The 21,800-nt window shown below is 35.8% G+C and overlaps 1 protein-coding gene across 1 annotated transcript in view; it reads left to right on the top strand.

Annotated features, from left to right (window-relative positions):
* ZBBX (zinc finger B-box domain containing) overlaps positions 1–21,800 on the top strand; it is a 122,335-nt gene that overhangs the window by 60,618 nt on the left and 39,917 nt on the right. Inside the window, 9 exon segments of the mRNA XM_020980125.1 lie at positions 2,167–2,322; positions 4,202–4,382; positions 6,691–6,811; positions 10,177–10,313; positions 11,341–11,438; positions 12,370–12,449; positions 14,833–14,864; positions 14,867–15,004; positions 17,633–17,913. Of these exon segments, the coding sequence (XP_020835784.1) occupies positions 2,167–2,322; positions 4,202–4,382; positions 6,691–6,811; positions 10,177–10,313; positions 11,341–11,438; positions 12,370–12,449; positions 14,833–14,864; positions 14,867–15,004; positions 17,633–17,913 (1,224 nt within the window).

The raw sequence follows: 21,800 nt of genomic DNA, 5'->3' as shown, positions 1-21,800 counted from the left end.
GGAGAGCGAAGTTTAAGGGGAGGATGGTTTGGAGAAGAGTACCTTGTTATCTCTTTTTCAAATCAGAGAGTGAGAAAAATAGAAGTAAAAACCCATAACTTAAAAGCACTATTTTCAAAACACAAATTACCAGCTAAAGATAAGATTGTGAGGAAGAAAAGCCTGTCCTATTCCAAAAAAAAATCTGCCTCTACATGTTTGTGTGTAAGTGTGTGTGTGTGTGAATTTCAAATGTCAAGTGCATCCGTGTTATCTCCTACTCTCCCACACTGGGGAGACAGACACAATTTAAACACTTTTCTGCTAAATATAGGCTCACCATATCGGCACACATATAGTATGCATGTTCTTTGTTCTAAAAGCTCTGGCCTATTTCTTTATACTTCCTTTTAGCCTTGCAGCCACTTACTTCTCTCCTAAATATTGCTACCACTACTACAAGCCAGAATTTATGTCGTGTTAAGATTTGCAGAGTGTTTTACATTTGATGCTCACAGCCATCCTGTGAGGTAGGTACTATTATTATCCCCATTTTACTGATGAGGAAACTGAGACTGAGAGATTAAATGCCTTGCATAGAGTCACACGAGGTCTAAGTGTCTGAGGGAGGATTCAAGCTCTGGTCTTTCTGACACTAAATCTAGTGCTTTCACCCAGTGACACCCTTGGGAGAACTTCTCTTTTTTTTGAAGGATCAGCCTTGTTTTCTTTAGAAGGAGAGGGAGGATATCTATGGTGACCTCTTGTAGATTTTGTGCTGCTAATTATTGCCCCTGCTGTTTTAATCTTAGTTAAAATATGATTGCAGTATTTTCAGTTCCTGCAGCATATTGTCATACCGTGTGTGGCTTATCCATAATAGTCCTGGCTGTGGTCAGGCAGGGCCTTGCACGGTTACCAAAGCATCAGTATGTCTTTCATAAGCATCCCATTAAGCAGGCTGCCAATAACTCCGAGGTAAGATTTCTGGTCAGTTCTCTGTATCCAAATTTTCCACGGAAGTTGAATTTTCTGAGAGCTTGTAAGCAAGTATTAGTAGCCAGATGATGTTTTTCTTGGGTTATGTTGAACTCCTTTGAGTTGTGGTAAGTACTTTATACTTAGTAGATGCTTAATAAATATGTTGATTGCTTGAATGAATGAATAAATGAGCATTTACTACTTACATATAGTGTGGCTAAAAATTGGCTAATGCCAGAACCAAAGAACAATTAGCAATTCATGAATTATCCTTGTGTTCACATGTCTATTGGAAGTTCAATTTTTTGAAAACAAGGTTAATTTAAGTCAATACCTATGGCTTGATTAATGATATTACTATATGAAAATATTGGTTGAATCTGTTTTCATTGTGTGAAATACATGCAAGATTTGTAATATTTGCATATATTTGTTAATATATTGCAGGAAACTTAAACAGTATTTTATTTAAATGGTTGCTAGAGCCCTATAGTCAGCCATAAACTCTTAATTGAAGAAAGAATTAGTGCTGATATGTTTTCCACCGAGTCTTGTTGAATTAAATTCTTGAGTTGAGTAAATTTGCTAACTTTTTCTTCTGATGCATATAAGTATTAGCTACTAATTGGGTTTAGTAGGATATACAGATTAAACACATATCAGTTTTTCTCTTAAATATATTATTACCAAGTAATATAATAAGAGGATTTATATATGTGCTCACTTTCTTGATTCAGATTTCAACCTTCTCCCCCACCCCCTGTCACCACACACACCCTGGAGTACAGACACAGACGCTTTAATGAAGTTATGACCTCAATTAAATCATTACCTGCATTTGGCCAACCAGTTATTTGCTGGTGAACAGTTGAAACTGAAGCTAGGCTGTTGCTTGGGTGACAAATATATTCTCCATTGTTTGCTTTGTATTCAAAGCTCTTTCAATGTGATAAGACTGTCAGATATTGTGAGCCACTAGTATTAGGCCTTTGAAAAGCCTGGTTTACCTCTATACCAAGAGCAAGTCTCAGAGTAGGACTTTCTTGGTGGGGGCATACAGATAGTGAACTGAAATTCATATTGCTGCATGTGTGTGTTAAAACAAAGCTCAAAAACCAAGAGGTAAACATATTGTAGTCTCAATGCAATGTATATTTAGAGCTTGCGCTTTTGACTTTATAGCCGTGTGCTGCTCTTCTTTTATAGACAAGAGCCCAAGTTTTATCCAGACTGGATGTTGCCCATCGATTTCTAAAGGAAATTTATCCTGATGAATCTCAAGAGGAGCAGAATTTGAAAAATGAAATTAAAAAAGATGGAAATGCCTCAAAAACTCAGTCTCTTCAGGTCAGTGACTCTGAGGTAAGAGGAAGGAAAACAAGCTCAAACTTTGTGTTATGTGAAGTGTAGTTCATATTCATCTAAATCTTCACGATTATTTCGGAACTATCTTATTGCATTAAAATTTAGCATTTCTTTTATAAGAAGCAAATTTGTCCTTACTTGTGAAACAAGTCTAATTAAGTACAATGAAAAAAGAGGGTCCAAGACTGGTCATGCTTCCCCCCCTGACCTTTGACCCCATGCCTCATTTGTCTTCTTCCTCTTTTCCTATAGTCCCCTTCTCCCCCTGGTGAGTTCTTCCCAGAACCTCCATTTTGAAAAAAGGTTTAGACCAACCATACTTTATTTTCTAGACTTTGCCATCATGCTCCTGCACTGACAACTCGCCTCCCAGCTCTTTTTCAACTCCCTTTTATGTGTTGTCTTCCCCCGATAGAATGTAACCCCTTGAGGGCAGGGGCCACCTTCCATTTTGCTCATATTTGTATCCCCAACACTTAGCACAGAACACAGCACATAAGAAGCACTTCATAAATGCTGCTGATATGCCCCCCCCCCAAGGATGCCACTGAAAAGTAGACTTTTTGTTGGGGAGTTTCCATACTTTGGATGAGCAAGAAGAAGTGAGATCTGGAACCCATCTCTTCTGTCACCAGAGCTTCTGTGTGTGTACATGCCCACATACATCCATATTGTCACACCAAAAGAATGTATGTTCCCAGGAGGCTGATAATTTTAAAATGTTTGTCCTTGTCTCCTCATTTCTGAGCACAGTTCCTGGCAAATAATAGGTGCTGAATAAGTTCATGCTAAGTGATTGAGTAATTTATTCACAAGCATATAATACTTAGAAAATTTTGCAGTGAAAATGTCATTTTTTTCTTTTGGAATAACAATTTAGGATTGTTAAAAGTATCATGTAGTTTCTCAAATGCAAGATGGCCCATTCTCTTCCTACTATTTATTTTTGGCCCCAGTTCTCATTATATATTCAGTTTTTATTCAAATCATTTGCGTTGATGAACCAATTGAAAGGCTCTTGGTGCTACTGAATTTCGATATCGAAGGCTCAAAGATCCAGAATGAACACACAACAATTTGAATTGTGTTAATTGTACTTGTGTTCTTCCCATAGCATAGGCCCAACATACTTATTGGATGACATTTTAGTATCTCTCTCAATTTGGCCAGATCAAAAAAAAAACGGATTTCCCCAATTAACTGAATAATAAGAAAGTATAATTCTAATAGTTATATGTGATAATTAACTTTTAGAAGTCATATGTATCCCTATAACTATGGAGCTAGAAAACTGAGGACAACGAATTAAATGATGCATGCAAAGGCACAACAGTAAGAGTCTGTTTCTCTGTCAACAATGTACAGAGGCGGGATCTGACAGCTGTGTAATGTATTTGATTGCTGTAGAAAGCCATGCTGAGTAATTCAGGTCCCAGTAAAGAATTATCATTATTTGTTTTTACTTGGATTATCCAGTTTGATCTCACTGAAATGACTGCTAAGTCTCTCCTTTGTTTTGCTGTCAATGTAGGCAGAGGCAAAGTCTTTATATATATTTAGCGAATCTATTTAGACTTTTGTCACTGAACTTTAAGTTGTGTGCAGAACAACAGATCAGGCTGCTTCATCTTATCTAGGATAATTTTTCATATGCTCACAAACTCTGATTTGAATGTTCATGATACTGAATAACTATAGAGAATGTTGGAAAGTATAGAAACAGGCATATTTTTAATAAAAATTTCAGTATAATATTTGTAGTTAGCAATTAATAAACGTGGAATTTAATTTTTAAGAGTTCATGATCTAATGCTTAAGTTGTTAAAAGCATAAAACTTCGCATAACATCTTTGATTAATACTTGAAATTGAATTAGGTTGATTCTACACCATCAAAAAAGACTGAACTGACAAATCAGACTGGGGGGCTCCTGCTTCAAGGTTCATTTGATGAGGATGAGTCTGCTAGATCATTTCAAGAAATTTTAATTCGGTGGAGAAATGGCAGTCATGTAAACAAAGAGAAACATATTCAAAAGAATGCCGAAACTTCTCCAGGTAGAGATTGATTTTCACAAAATTTATGTGTTTTTTTTAAAGAAAGTATGGTTGTATGTGCTTGTTTTTAAAGAAAGTGTGGTTATTTTAATTTCTATTTGGAATAATATTTTGTGGATTGTTACTTATTCTTTCTCACAGATGCCACTCTATCTCAAATATATTGGAAAGAGAAACAAATAAATATGAGATATCTAGATGGTACAATGAGTAGAGTTCTAGATCTGGACTCAGGAAGATCTGGTTTCAAATACAGTCTCAGACATTCACTAGTTGTGTGATCCTGGGCAAGACATTTGACCTCTTCCTGATGCCATTCCCTCATCTGTAAAATGGGGATGATAATAAGACCTACCTCCCAGGGTGGTTATGAGGGTAAAGTGTTTGTGAAGTTCATTGTAAATTTCCAAGTGCTATATTATTATGAAGTGCAATTGTTTTTGCAACAGCATGTGCACCATTTTGTCTCCCTCTTTTTAGAAACCTTCAGTGGATGCCATTTGAATATTAATCAAAATCTTGATCATGAATTTCATTGATTTGTACCTTTTGAAATCATTTCTTTCCTACTCTATTCTTTTCTGGCCAAAGAAACATGCTTACCATCCCCATATCTGATTTTTTGTTTTTCTTTCCTTAATACATTCTAGATGCCACTTCCCATTTGTTGACACTACCACCAAATCTTTTCTCTACACCAGATTTCCTGAAGAAGCCCAAGATATCAGCTGAATACTGTCAACCTAGGGATTATATCTTAATCATCCTTATATTCCCCACAAATTCGTTGTACATAATCAGAGTTAAATAAATAGTAGAGCCATGAGTGACGGCATTACAATTATACTAAAAGCCTGTTAGTGGGTGGTTTTCCATAGACTTTGCATTGTCCATGGTACTTTTGTGTTTCTGTCATATATATTTTTATGTTTTATATTTGTATTTTTTTCTTTCCCATTGGGGCATAATCATTTAAAGGGTAGAGTCTAAAACAGAGATTCCCAAACTTATTTGTCCTAATGCTCCCTTTAAAAAAAATTACCCATTGCCTCCCTGGAAATCTACTGTCTTCAACCCTTTAACATTTTTTTTTGGAAATTTGTGTCGTTTAAAAAATATATAATGTTTTTAAAAAAATGACACATCTTAAATTTAATAATTTATTGTAAAGTTGTGTTTTTTTCGTGCATTGAAATCTTGATGACAAAATATTGATCATGTAACCATATAGTATCGCCCCTGAATTGCATGCAAGGCTGCTACTCCCCCCCATCATTCCAGTGCCTCCACCAGGGGGCAGTATCATTCACTTTGGGAGCCTACGGTTGGAAGAAAGAGAATAATTAAGATTGTGACCATGAGCACTAGTCCTTTAATCTTTCTAAACTTCAGTTTTATCATCTGTCAAATGGGGTTAAGAATACCCTCCATGTTTACTTCAGAGTTCTTTCTGAGGATCAACCAAGATCACAGTTTTGTAAATATGTCAGTTCTTCTTAATGCTCTCCCTTTAGGATTGTCCATCTTGCTGTTTGAGATATACTCTTATGATTAAGTCGTCAATAATTGTTTAAATAGATTGATGAATGCTTCCTAACATCCAAAAACATGATTGTGCCCTATTGACAATGAGTTTTGATGGTAAATTTTTTTTATAGATCTGTAAAGCACTTAGCCCAGGGCCAGGCACGTAGTAACTGCTATAGAAATGTTAGCTTTACTGTTGAAATTATTAACTGTTAATTTTGATGTCAAAATTATAGTGAAAAAGTGCCTAGATTTGTGAAATCATCAGTGCATCAGATTAAAGCAGAAGCTTTTCCTTTAATAGTATCTAAGCATCAGCTTGGAGAATATCATAAAGATATAAATTCTGGCAGGCAGTTGTCTTCTGCAAGTGTCATTGTTGAATATTTCTTCACTCCATGCCCTAGAATGTTAATGTCTTATGGCTAGTGGATGGGCAGTATATCTATTTAATTTATCTTTCTCCTTCAGAGTAATTAGTTTGCTCAAAACGGCAAGCATAGGAATTGTTTTATAGTTGCAAGTCAAGAAATAATTGACGAAAACAATATATGCATTTCAAACTTAGATTTTGTTTATATCACTTTGCAAATTGAATTTGTATTTGGATCCTAAAAATTTCATATATTCAGCAGAATCTTTTATGATTCTTTTAAAGTCTAAACCTATTGATCACAATGACAGACAAAGTGAATACATTCTCTTTGAATTGAGCAGCATTTGATGAGATGTGGTAATTAATAAATTAACTTTGAATGATAGATGAGCAAATTTTTTTTAGAGCAAGTGGAAGCATCTGAGGTACAGACAAATCTTAAAATTTGGAGAGAACCACTTCAAATTGAATTTAAAGACGACAGCCTGACTTATGTGGAACGACTATGGCTTAAGAAGCATAGAAGGTATTTACTGAATTTATACAATATTAATAAGCAACAGAAAAGCTATTACCATTCTATACTTGTGTGAAGTGCCTTTCTACAGCTAATTTATCTGTTCTCTTCGTAATTGAATAAAAAATAATTTGAAGGCAAGATTAAATCACTATGAAACTTCTGTTTTTCTGCTAAGAATTCTAATTCCATTTGTTAATATGACAGGCCATTATTTTTGGACCCAGTGTTAGAGAACAAATTTCTTATATAGAAAAAAGGACAAATCTGCCATAAGAAATCAGAAGACCACTAAGTTAGAAATAGTCTAAAGTTTCATTCATGTGAATGAAATTTTGAATGAAACTTGGTTATTTCAACCAAGGTTTTTTTTTTAGCCTCAATTTCATACTTAGTGTTTAAAACTTTAAAACCAAGAAATGTTGGATCATTTAAATCATATTTTGTTACATTTTCCATTTAATTCTGCCTTGGTATACAGTAGTGAGACACATGAACTCAAAACCAAAATATTTCTGAGAACGACGTCAATTATAACTTTTGGTTGTGCTGGTCCATGTCCATTGTGTATTGTTATAGGTCTCTGTAGCTGTAGCCCTGGGTAGATCAGCCAGGCCTACCAATGTGACCAAACATTAGACCTAGAAACATGCTTGAAATGTTTCTGGTTTTGAGCATGGAGATAGAACTGGTTAAACTCCTTAGGTCCAGCCTTAACAAAAGCTCATCTTTTCCCAACATGTACAGGGCAATGCCTTTGGACATTTTAGTCACAGTTGTAAGACATCTCTGAGATCAGGTAGACCATCTCTTTATTCACAGATTGCCAACCAGCTTCTTTTTGGCCACTTCCAGGGTGGGGAGTTTCCAGCTTCTTACGAAGCATTTCCTTGTATTTGTGAATTCTTCATACATTTCAAAGATCTTCATCCTGCTATCTGAATCTGAAACTCTCACCCATTGATTATTGTGCCATCTTCTGGTGCTATACAGAATAATTGTAATAATCTCAAAATCTGTAGTTTCGTGTGTTATATTATTTGTCAAATGATTTCTCTCAAATATATTGTAAAAGTGCAGAAGGTGATTCATGGTGTGAATTATCATTTATAATGAAAAACAAAACAAAACATGGGGCTAGGAATATGAAGACCTATGTCTTCATTCTGGTTATGTCACTTGGCAGCCTTTCGACCTCGAGATTATGCCATATGAGGATTCACCTGAAGTAATTTCAGACTTTCAGTTTGAACATTTTGTGGTCTAGGATCTTTTTTCCCCCTTGTCTCCAAACACTAATGTTTAAATAAAATTTCCCTGTTAAGATTCATTTAGCTTAATTAGAGCAAATGTAATAATACCTAGGTAAAGGCCAATGTTTCAATTATTATCTAATGATTGTTAGATTTTTTTTAATAGAGAAAAGCTATCTTATGGTCACTGACTCTACCCCTGCTGTGGTGAGCTCCTTCAAAAAAATGTGTTCCATTGATCACAAGGATGAACTGGTGAAAATGTTGAGAGCTCAGTAGACCTTGTTTTTATCATTAGAGAAATAGTCCAAAGTAAGCTTAGAATCTACTGGCAAATCTGTCTCTCTCTTCTCCCCTTAATATATTTATCATGTAAACATGCATATATTTTTACATATATGTGCTTTTGTATTCATATCATTTCACTACCTAGTTACATTTACATATCAATATTAAAGACCAGTGAGTAAATAAGTTCCCAGTCTTTCTCTTCCCCTAACAGATATTGCATAACATCACTTCTCAGTTCTATATTAGTGTTGAGTGGGCTTCAGTCATGGTGCAAATCAGAATCTCAGAGTTCTCCCTGAGAACCGCCTTTATAAATCCACTATACAAAAGTGGTCATGCAGTTGTTTTTGTTTTATACTTAAAAGTCCATTGGTGAAGGGGAATCTACTGTCTACTGAGGCATACCATTCTTCTTGTTATTATTGCTCAGGTTTATTCATGTCAGACTCTTCATGTTGGTAGTGTCTGTGGGGTTTTCTTGGCAAAGACACTGGAGTGTTTTGCCATTTCCTTCTCCAGTGGGTTAAGGCAAATGGGGTTTAATTAGATTAATTTAATTTAATTTTGATTAAGTGACTTGCCCAGGGTCACACAACTGGTAAATGTCTGAGGACAGATTTGAATTCAGGTCTTCCTGACTCCAGGCCCAGGCCTCTATCCACTGTGCCACCTAGCTGCCTCCTTCAATTCTGAGATAGTTCTAATTTTCTGCAAGTTCCATCTATTGTTCCTTGGTGGGATGGAGGTGTGGGGGAGAGTATAATAAGTTTATTCCTTGGTACGTTAAAGATCTTTCATATTCTCAAAGACCGCTCTCATGCATGGCCTTTTCAGATCTTCTCATTTTCAAGCTCAACATCCCATGCTCATTCAGGACTATTCATCTTGTTTTCTCTCCTCTAAATGAATTCCCTATTATTAATGTCCTCCTTTAAAGACGATCCAGAACTGAACCCGGTACTCTAGATCTGGAAGTGTTCTGATCAGAGCGGAGCACAAGGAATCTGTGACCCTCCCCATGGAGCACAGAAGGGCTCTTCAAGTTGTTGAAGATTGCATTACTGATTCATGTTGAGCTTGTAGCTCTTAGGATCACCCGCTGCCTGTAACTTGAACAACAGCTGTATTTTATAGTCACTCTTTCCTGCACACTTGGGCTTCTTCCTGTTGAGTGGAGGAGAGATTTCAGGGGATTAATTATTAGACACAAGCTGCAGGATATTGTCTGTTCTCTGCTCCTGATTAGCAGCTTCATTTGGGGCACGCTGTTTAGCTTTTTTTATGCCTCATTCTACAGATTTGTTAAAATGAAGGACTTGGACTACATGATCTGTAAGGTTCCTTCTAGCCTAAAATTACATGACTGTGAGCAAACCTGTCACATTCTTATCATGAAAACCCCGAACCAGATGCAGATATTTCTGATTTTTCAGTGAATCTAAGTACTGCCTGCAAAATTATCCTTGGTCTAAACTTGTCAAGATGAAAATTTTGGTGGCACTGCATAATGAGTGCGATGTCTGGGGACCTGGCCCAATGCATCTATTACTTGCATAGAAATTCAACCAGTTTCTTGCAGGACATACCTGTAAAGAAATTACAGTGTTTTTTAAAAAAATATATATTAAGATTGTTATTCAGTGCGGAGACATCTCGTGAACTTTAACATTTTGTCAGTAACCTGATATTGTCTTAGAAGACCATGTTCTCCTACCTAATTAGGCATAATCTCTCTTCTTTGTAATATAGTGTGAAATAAATAAGTCGAGATTGCTTAAAGGAGAGTGTTTATCACCATTTCAGACTTTTCGTTACTCTTTTGTTTCACAGGACCCCTCTTCATTGTGCAAAGAATGTGTCACTGAAGAAAGAGCCTAGTCCTTCCGTACTCGTTAGTGAGCCACTTACTCCTTTAGCAGCTTCTGCTGAAGACACGACACTAAGTGAAAAAGACTATGATATTGAAGGTGCACCAAAATTTGATAACACATTGATAATGTGTTATTTTAACTTTAATGCATTACTCTATCAGAGACGCTTGTTTTTTCTTGGATGTAGATTATCCTCAGTTAGAATGGCCAGTCAAAGATTAACCAGATCCCTCAAAACTGCTTTTTCTTCTTTTTTAAAAAGGTCCTTAGTCTTCTATGGAATGAAGAAACACTTTTTTTTTTTTTATTAATTAAAGTACATTTTTTAAAAGTAAGGATGAGAGACAGGGATTGTACCTATGATTTTGCTGTTCTAGGGAGCTCTCGAGTGAAGAAACTCCTACCATCTTAGTGTCTTATCTGAGTTGTCTAGATCACCACTGTAAAACTCAGATAGAAATGGGGACCACTAGCCCATACGTAAGAATCCCATACATAAGGATGTAGGCAACATGTTAACTTTATTTTAAAATGTAATATATATGTTTTATTGAATTTATTTTATTAAATATTTTCCAATTATATTGGAATCCAGTTTAGGCCACATGTGGCCCATGGCAGCATGTTTGGTCCCTCTGGTCTAGAGAGCTAAGAGATTAAATGACTCGTTCAGAGTCACACAACCAATCTGTGGCAGAGACAACCTTTAGCGATGATTTACTGATTTCAAGGCCAGCTCTCTATCTGCTACATCACGCTCCCTCTCTTTTTAAAATTGCAAAGTTAAAATTATTTCACTTCTTTTAGGGGCTGTTGTGAGAAGGACCAAATGATCTTGCATACAATCAATATTTCACTTATTTGCTTAAAATTTTATATATATATATATATAAAATGAATGTTTTTGAGAACCAAACCCTCTTACATTCACAAAAAAGTAGTTTTAATTGCTTAATTAAAATTTATATTTCACTTGTGGAAACTGACAACTTTTATATCCTCACATGAATGTAAAGGAGAGCACCATCTCTGTGCTGATGGTTGTGTTATTTTGAAGAAAATAAATCAACAGGTAAGACATATTCTTTGATGAGTGATACTTTTTTCTTGTTTTACTTCCAAGTCGAAGATCTGAAAGAAAGTTATCCAGATCCTTTCCTACCACAACAACCTGAATTAGTGAACCTTGAGTCATCGGTGAGGATAGTGGAACTCGATGATGTGAGTGTCTCATGAAGAATGATATTACTTCTCCCTAAGTAGTAATACATAATAAAGGACAGAAACTTATTTTCAAGAAGTAAAAATTAGAAGTAATTAAGGAGGAAAGGTAGAACTGATGGAATTTAATATGCTTGTAAAACAAAAACCCAGTTGATGTGCTTCCAGAGAGTAGAAGAACAAATATACCAATTGGATTGAGGCTAAACTTTTCAGTTTTTTTTTTTGCACATACCATTAACTTAGTATCAATCCTATAGCATGTATGTAGAAAAGCAAATTCTTACTATAAATTAATTTTATCCTACCTTAGAATTGGCAGTTATTTATGATAGCATAATATGGAGCCCTTTCGTAATGTTACACAAGGGATGTGCTCTTGAAAAATTATATATAAATTGATTTTTTTAAAGGAATAATTTTTAAAATTTTGGTAAGCTGTGTTCAGTGAGAGTATTCTTTCTGCCTTGAATATCCATTAACACTATGTTCTAGAAAGCTTTCACTAGAATGGAGAAGGTATATTTTAAATTCCTTTATGTATTATAATGATTTTATCCACCTCCCTCTGTAGGTGTCTTCCTGTTCTCCTATAATATAGCCCAGTTTTGAAAGCCATTTGACTACATGTGATCTCTATAGATTTTCTTCTGGTTTTCTTTGCCTCATTTTGTTGTTTGATTTTTATTGAATAGAGTATATTTATTAATATTTTATTATGAGAAGGAAGCCAGAATATTTGGTTAGTGAGGAACTTAAACTCATGTTTGAATCATGCAGAATCATGATACATTTTACAACTCCCAAGACTGAAAATTCCTGGGATCAGTATTGGGATGAAAATGAAATCTGTATATCCTTCAAGTTAATTGCTTTGTTTATGATAAGTGTATTTACTTATATTAATATTTCACAACCTATTTTTGATAAGAATTATGAAGAGGAATCTGGAGGCTCAGGGGATTTTGTGCCTTACAAAGTTGAATTGGCTGACACTGATAGTCAACAAAGGTAAGAGGTCATAGATAAAACAGATTGACTTCTGCATTGGTATCTATTCCCTTTGTTTTCACATCACATGCATTTCCCAAATACACCATTCACCCCATGGAACAGTCAAGATTAGCTGCCTTGGTGACTTTGTTTGTCTCCCCATCACACCGTCCCCTACCTAGCACTGCTCGCCTCTCTGTTGAGGAGGTGGGAGATGGGCATCATCATTTGTTCTCTGGGACCACAATCACATCTGGCTTCTCATTTGTGTCCCTTAGTGCCATTTTCTTTTCTCAAGTTTCTTCCAAAGTTTCTCAGAATCCCTCATATTCATTGCTGCATTGACGTGTTACCATTCCACTGCTTTCACATACCGTAATTTGGTCATCCATTTTCCAATCAATGGGCACCCATTTTGTGTCCAAGTTCCTTCTTTGTTAGTATAAGTTAGTTGCTTATAGATGGAAGTGCTTTAAAAGTGTAATTATCAGTCTATTTAGTTAGTAAATGTATGCTGACTAAATAGTTCAACTGAATTTTGCAAAATATTTTAAGCCATGTTTAAATTTGCATGTGACTTACATCTGATTTATCATCATCTTCATCGTCGTCGTTGTGGTCACCGTCAAGCATTTATATAGTAGTTTAAGCTTTGCAAAGTGATTTACATATGTTATTTCACTTAACCCTCACAAAGCCCTGTGATGTAGGTGTATTATTATGCCCATTTTATAGACTGAGAGGTTAAATCACCTGTACGGAATTACATAGGTAGTGAGTGTGTAAGATAGGATTCAAACTCAGGTATTCCCCAGGGCAAATCCAGTGCCATCTTCCATATGCCACCTACAGAGCACAAATCAGATTCATTTTCTGCAGAAGAAGGAGAGAAAACCTATGGTGACCTCTTGGAAATTGGGTGCTCTCTCAAAGTTTGGTTATTACAAACTCTGAATAGCTTTATGGACCTATGCTCTTTTTTTTTTTTGAGGCAGTTGAGGTTAAGTGACTTGTCCAGGGTCACACAGCCAGTAAGTGTCAAGTGTCTGAGTCTGGATTTGAACTCAGATCCTCCTGACTCCAGGACCAGTGCTCTATCCACTGCACCACCTAGCTGCCTCTGACATATATTCTTCTAATACCATTTTAATCGTGTTGAAGGGATGATTTCAAAACTTTTTAGCTCTGCTGGCATATCATCATACCACCTGAGGAAGGATTTTCACTCAACTCTTTCCGACTCTATGTCAATTCTATCCTCCAGCCATCTTGCTGCACCGTCAATGAGGAGTGGTCAGTGAACTGTGCCCATATCAATCAGGCTAAATCACGTTGATCCTAAAACTTTATCAAATTGTTGCCTTTTTGTTTGGCTTGACAAAGTGATCATCTCAGTGGGGTTTATTCTGTTTTTCCTCTTAATGTTGTGCTGACAGTGAACTTGAGGGCAGAGACTGGGTTTTTTCATCTTTGTATCTGCAGTACCTACACCGGAGGTGTCAGACTTAGAAATGGGGGCTCTCAACCGTGCCTAAGAATCTTTGTGGGACACGTAGTGACTTAGAAAATTACATATTAGTGTTATCTAAGTTCCGGGGTATTTTTACTTATTTAAAAATATTTCCCAATTCCATTTTCATCCAAGTCAAAACAAACTTGGGAGTGTTATAGACCTCAGTGCAGTCTGTGCGCTGTTTCTTTGAGACCTCCGTCTTACATCATGCCTGGCACACAGTCAGTGTTTAATGCATATTTGTTGGGTGAATGAATGGATAGGGAATTAACTGGTAACACCAACATCACAGTTTCACTGTATCAACAAGCATTGCTCGTTGATAAAAAATTAGATAGTTAGACAATAGGAGTCTATGTGCTTCTAAAGAAAATTTCAGAAAATTATAAGTGAGTTTCTATACCAGTTTCACTTATAATCAATATGCTAATTAAAGTAAATATTTCAGTTTATGAAAATATATGATTTTGAGATCTTAAGATGAAAAAAAGTGTGGCAGTGCTTAATGGTAAAGATACACACATTCATATGTACTCATGATGTACATTGTATGTTTTACTGGTAGAGTCTAATTTATAAGTGATTGATCTTTCAGTTTTATGAAAAGTTTTTTTTTCTTTTTCTTTTTGGTTTTGTTTTACTTCTTGCTTTTCTTAATTGGGAGGATTAGAACTAGAAAAAGAGAATTTCTTAAAAATTAAAACCCTTCCAATTGTATGGGTGAAACAAAAAAGAACTTAACCAGAATATTAAGCAGAATGCTTTGTTTTCTAAGTATTAAATCAAATTGAGGTTCTTCTGTGTTTGTTTTGATGATAAACTGAGTTTCAAAAAATCTGATGATTCATTCTTTTCCCCCACATTCTTTTCCTTGTTTCCAAACTGAAGTTGGACAGTTCATCAATATCAGAATAATAATTTTACTTTGGAAAAGACTTACCCCTTTCACTGATGAAGACCACTGACGCTGTGAGGCAGGATGGACATTCAACTAACGATAAAGACCTGTTTTCTCAGTGCAGCAGAATAATCTCTTCAGCCTCCAGAGAGACTTTGAAAGGTATATTTTTAAAAAATCCTTGATTATAAATGTTGGTATAATTTAAACTAATACTAATGTACATTTATAAAAATCTTAATGTTATATAGTTTATTTTGAAATCACAATTATGTTTCTATTATAATTCTAGTAAATACACTGTAAAATAAAGAAATGCAATTCCTAGTTCTGGATTTGTTAAAATGAAAATGAAAGACAGAGAAAAAAAAGACAGGGGGAGACAAGGTGCAGTGGAGAGAGCCCTGGCTGTGGAGTCAGAGTACCTGGGTTCAAATGTGCCTCCAAGACTAGCTGGGTGGCATGGGAAAAGTAACTTAGCCTCTCTGAGCCTCGGTTTCCTCATCGCTAAGATGAGAAGGTTGGACTACATTGTCTCTGAGGTCTAATCCACATCTATAGCTCAATTTGCATAAAATAAAAAAAATGAATAACAGAAAAATATAATGACAAAAATGAAATCTTCTAGTAAATAATTATTTTAACAAATTTCCGTTAACTTCAACACTATTTACATGTGTGAGACAAAGCCACCAAAGAGAGTTTCTTTAAAAGCCATTATTTTCTCTTCCCACATTATGGTCTGAGCCATTCATTAGTGAAGCTTTTGGATCCAGGGGTGGGGAACCTGTTGCCTCGAGGGCACATGGGGCCTTCTAGGTCCTCAACTGTAGCCCTTTGACTGAATCCAAACTTTACAGAGCAAATCCCCTTAATAAAAGGATATTAAGCCTCAATAAAAGGCTCAGTGACCCTTACCATTATCACCTACTGTACCATCAGAGCCTTCCATTGTTCTTATGTATGCTGCAGACCTCAGGACCTGGTGAAGGAAATGGCCATCATCTTTGGATTAGGTCAAGGGATTGATATCTGGATGTCTGTACAAATCCTTAGCTATGGTCATTTCTATGACCTAGTAATTCTCTTAAGCAAACAGCCCATTTACAGGATGAAATCAGATAATTTTTTATTACACTTACATATGTATGTATATTCATGGTATCCATGTCCTGTGCAACTACTTTTAGCCAAGGGAAACTGGAATTCATTGTCTATAGCAATCTCAGAACTAAGATATTGAATAAAGACAAAGTTGAGTCAAGTCTTTCAGAAGGACAGGAGATTTGATTTGTTCTAATTGCCCCCAGAGGATAGAATTAGAAGTAGTAAGTGGAAGGCACAAAATAGGAAATTGAGGCTTCATGTCAGGAAAATAAGCTGTGTCAAAACTGGGCTGCCCTTGGTGGGAGTGCCCCTGCCCAATATTGTGTATCAGGGGGATTCTTCTTTAGAACATACTTTGAGAGTTCTTTTAACTTTGAGTGTTGATGGTGGTTTGAAATCAGTATAACCTCCAAGAGCTTTATAAATCTGATTATCCTCAGCAATGTATCTCTCATGGCAAGATCTCTTTCTCTCTCTCTTATTGATAACATAGACACTTGGGCATCTCTGTTTTCGAAATTTAAATTGCAACTTAATTTTCAAAGACCGAGCAGTTCTTTAACATGCAGGTGTAAATGCTTTGCATCTTTGCCAGGCTGTGTGGAACCTGTTAGCACAACAAACAGCCCAAATTTGGACTGTGAATCCATGACCTCCACTGTTTACAGACCTCTTCGTGACACTTTTAGTGGAATGGATAGCTCCATTGCTCCATTCAGACAAGAGAAATTGGATCATTTCATTGCCAAAAACAGACCTTCAGAAAGAACTTTCTTTCCTCCAAAATTAGACTTTCCCCAAAAAAGACTGAAACCAAATGCAGTGGTAATTCTTTGGGTTTGCATTCATAAGCCTGATTGAGGTTACCTGGAGGCAAGTTTGCCCACTGAACCATGTGTCCTTGCCCTAGTCTTTTCTCTTTTGTTGTATGCCCGCTGGTCACTCTTCACCCATGGGCAGTTAGAGAAGAGTGAAACTCAAATGGCTTTAATTTTGCTGTTCTTCCTTGGTCTTGTTTGTCCTTTGTTCTCAAAGAGGACCATGACATCATGGAGGTGATGCCATGGCTTGCAAATGAATCGGATTTAAGTGAGGGAGGGCTGTGCAAAGTCACCCACCTCACTTTCTCCTCCAGAGCCATCTGGGTCCAGTGGCAAGATATAGATCAGGATGACTGGAGATGGTCCCCACTGTTCATTAATAGTGCCCTTGTAAAGTTTGAGTGGGGGAAAAAATTCCCCGGCTAATTCAGGCATTAGAAGACTTTAGATTGACTTTTTATATCTAGGATGTTTAAATGATCAAATGGATCATTAGAACTGATCTAGGCTACACCCTCCATCCTGTGGTTGATAAGGACGTGCCTCCAGAAAAGCATGGCTTCCCTAATGCTTTTCAAGTAGTTGATGTCAGAACTTGCACTACAAGCCAGGTCTCCTGACTTCCCAATGCCCTTCTTGGTACATTTTATCTATTATATCAACAATATCTACAAATAGATGTGTCTACACACATGTCTCACATTTGGAATACATACCTGCAAACCACACATAATACTTTCACACCAAACCACTTTCAAATAGTTTGATAAAAGTCCATTGTAGCATATTTATTTATAAATATGGGCCCTATTTAACTTTCAAAAGATATGGACAAATCATTTATTGTTTCTTTTTACTGTAGTTTCATCATCAAGAAGCTCCACTTCAGATTCTCCTCAAATAACAGAAAGAGGGTCAACTGTTTCTAGTGAAAAAATTGTAACAAAAAAGAAAAGCGTTTTATTGGAAAATAGAAAACCTGATGAGGAAATCCATGCTTCACATGAAAGGACCTCTTACCACTATAATGTGGTTTTAAGGGATTCCCATGGTGACGAATTGACATACAACTGCAAAAGTTCCCTGGAAGGGAAAAGTCTTCATGAGAACAATAACTCACAGCAATCTATGAAGTCTTCCAAGGTAAAGCAATAAGCTGTTTAATGATTTAAAATTGTTCCCTCAATCTAATTACATGCTGTAATTTGACCAGTGAATTTCACATTGATAGAGAGAGGATTAATACTTATTATAGAGAGATAGCATTTTGATCTAATAGCAGCTTACTAACTAACTCATCTGGGAATGAATGATAAAGAATTAAAAGTCAGATCCTGTTACAGTGAATAACCATCAGGGTGAAAAAGTCTCTATCAGAAAATGCTAACTGATACATTGTGATAGTATATTATGCATTCTGAACAATGACATTCACTACTGTGAATAATAATTCAGTATAAAAAGCCCCTTATCTAACTGTTGCTTAATAAATTACTTGTTACAAGGATATATATGTATATATTTTATATACATGAATTCACATAATATATATGGCATCTGAATCTGTGGCATATGCAAGTTTAAGCAGAAACACAAATGCATTGTCTAATCATGGCAAAAAAAAATTCAGTGGACTAAGGAAATAAATGAAAAAAAGAGTGTTTTTTTTTTGAAGGGGAGATAAAAATAGTGAGTGAATAAGTCATTCTAGTGAGGGGAAGATGAGCCAAAAAGTATTGATTACCATCCATTATCATGTGTATGCTTAAAAATTGCTGTATCTGGTCTATAAATTGGCATAGTGAATTAGTTGATATCAAAAAGTAAAACATTTAAAAAGTATGATATGTTGTATTTGACTTTACTTTGAGTAACACCAATTCATTTTAAAATTATTTATCCTTAATTTTTCTGTCACCTTCACTTATCAATAAATCCCTTCCCCCTTTTCCATCTAGAGAGGTATCTTTTATGGCAAAGTATAAAAAGAGAATGAGAATAAGTTGAGCAAAACTAACCACTTCAATCACATCTAACATTATATTGAATATTCACCATTATATGGGGCCCAGTATGCATGAGGCAGTTAAATGGTGCAGTGGATAGAACTATGGGCTTGGAGTAACGGGGACCTCATTCCAAATCTTGCCTCAGACACTTAACATGTGTCCCTAACCTCTATCTGCCTCAGTTTCTTGAACTGTAAAATGCAGATAGTAACAACACAGAGTTGTTGTGGGGATCAAGTGGAATAAAACTTAGTGTTCATAAAGTGCTTAGCCCAGTGCCTAACACATATTAGGAGCTATATAAATGTATATTCTCTTTCTTTCCCCATCTTCTCCCATCAGTGCAAAGAAGGGAGGAAGGTGAATTCTTCATATTTCTCCTTTGGGACTAAGGTTGGTAATTACAATTGTGCAGTGTTCAGTTTCCTTGTATTGTTCTTTCACTTTACATTTCTTAGTTATCATTTCTATGTTATTTCCTTGGTTCTGCTTATTTCACTTTGCACCCATCAGTCCATATCAATCTTCCCATGCTTCTCTACATTCTTCATCTTCATCTCTTAAAGTAGGGATGCTTCACTGAGGTTACAGTTTAATGTCTTAAATGTCTTTAATATTGTTTCAGGAAAAAAGGCATATTTTCAATGATTCATTCTAAAAGCTTAGAGGCTATACAAAGAAGAATCTCAGATACCTGTTGAATAAATTGATTTATGGAAATATGGTATCCATGGTTGAGTAGAAAGAATGTTGAATTTGGCATTAAAGGATCTGGGTTCAAAACTCAGCTCTGTCGCTTGCTGATTATGTGACCTTGGGAAAATCAATTAACCTCTTTGAGCTTCATTTTCTCATCTGTAAAATCAGAAAGTTGTAAACCAGTGACCTGTAGAACTCCTTTCAGCTCTGGATTTTATGATTACTAGATATTCTGAGAGACACAGAAGTATAAGTAATGTTTCCTGTGTGTAGTAAACTTTCATTGTAGCTATAGAGGCAAAATAGTTGAAGTATCAGTGAATAATCTATTAGTAATATAACTTTTAACATTTTCACCATTTTTCATTTCCCCATTCTGCTCATTTGATGCTACCTAAAATAAATATCCATACTCCAATTCAAATAGCATTCAACGAGAATCTGTCATGTGCTACGTACCATGTTAGGAGTTAGGAATACAAAGAAAGGAACATCCCAGGTCCTACTCTCAAGGAACGTATTTTGTATTGTGAGATTATACCATACACAAATAAGTTAGGGCAGTTTCTGTACAATAGGAATTGAAAGTAATATAAGGGGTGCTACCAATGGGGGGGCAATCAAGAAAGGCCTCAGGAAGGATATGGCTCTTGATTTGAACCTCAAAAGGAATGAAAGATTCCAAGAAGTTGACATCAAGAGGAAGAACGTTCTAGATAGAGTGAAAAGCCTATAAGGTGTGGAGGTGAGAGGCTCTAATGCATTTCACTCAGGCCAAACAAACCTGCACCCCTGGAGGTCAGTCAGGTCTTCCCTAAGGTCTTCTCAAATGTCTTAGGAGGACAACTACTTTACCCAGTGTCTATTTCTGCTACTCTGAGGTGATGTTCTGTCTTTTCTTATGGAAGAAATTTGGAGAGCTGAAAGTTTTCTAACCTACTCTGCTATCTTCCCAGAATCATTGTGGAAAACCATTTTTGAGAAATGAGTTTCCTAAAAAATTAAAATGGATCAAACAGAAATCAATGATTCCATGATATAAGAGGGAATATTAGAAGAAAACAAGTATCTATTTTAAAGGAAAACAAAATAATGGCCTGAAATATAGGCCCATGAGTGATCATTGGAGTATCATTAGACTACTTGAAAACATCAAAAAAAACCCTGCATATCATATTTCAAAAAATTAGAAATGAAAATTTCCTAGCATCTATTAAAGCTAGAAGTCAAAGTGAAAATGTAAAGAAGCCATCAACTATCCACTAAAAGAAATCCCAGTAAAAGGTCCCAGAACTTCAAGGTCAAATAGAAATACTGTAGGCAGCTTAAAAATAAAGTTCAAGTACAAAGGTACTATAATTATCACAGAAGATTTGGAAGAGACTACTTTGAAGGAGAAGTGATATTGGAATACAGTATTAGAAAAAGTTGAAGATAAATGTTTATGTCCACTGTGAAACTCAATAATATATTATTCATAAGAAACACACTTGAAACATAAAGATTCACAGAGAGTTAAAATAAAGGGATAGGGCAGAATTTTGTATGCCTCAGGTGAACTCTGCTGCAGGTGCTAATTAAGCAAGTCCTTCCTATTCATCTTTGACTTTGAGATGCCAGCAAGTCTCTTAACCATAGCTTTCTTTATGGGCTTATATTTGATGGAGACCAAGATATTTGAAGACTAAGGTATTTCTTGGTCTTGTGATTTCCATCTATAATAAAAGTCTGGGATGGACAAAGGCCCTACTGAGCATCATTGTGACTGGTATTCTATTGCTTTATATTACTTTTGCTTTTGTACAGTTTTGCACTCACAGTGCAAAGATGATGGATTGGACTTTAAGGGAAGGAGAAGAAAGAAGAGGAGGTGTAGGAGGAAGAAAAGGATCATTGTGTGGTGGTTGATGACCTCTAAAGTTTCTCTGAAATTCTGATTCCATGTATCATAGGAAATAGACCACTGAAGTTGTAATTATTAATTAAGTACTAACTAATTTAATTAAATCCTGACATCATTTTATGGACTCTTGAGGTTATTTGAAACTTTGATTTCTGAAGTTCTCAACTTGTTTAAAATGAATTATTTTTAATAATAGCAAGGCTGTATCTACTAAAAGCCTCCAACATCTGATTCTAATGTGTGTCTTTGGCCTCTATTTTTCCAGAAACAAGAATGCCATTTTAAGAGGCCGCCATTTCTGAAAATGAGCATTTGTACATAATAATCTAGTGACTTTTCCCATTTGGACTCTGAGTAAGCTATAGATATTGGGCATGCTTAAACTGAAGCCTTCAGTGGTTGGCACAAACAGTAAATTT

This window comes from Phascolarctos cinereus, unplaced genomic scaffold (genome assembly GCF_003287225.1).
Source record: "Phascolarctos cinereus isolate Bilbo 61053 unplaced genomic scaffold, phaCin_HiC Scaffold_7;HRSCAF=346, whole genome shotgun sequence".
Taxonomy (NCBI): domain Eukaryota; kingdom Metazoa; phylum Chordata; class Mammalia; order Diprotodontia; family Phascolarctidae; genus Phascolarctos; species Phascolarctos cinereus.
The sequence above is the reverse complement of the archived record's forward strand: the minus strand, read 5'-3'. Positions and strand labels throughout refer to the sequence as shown.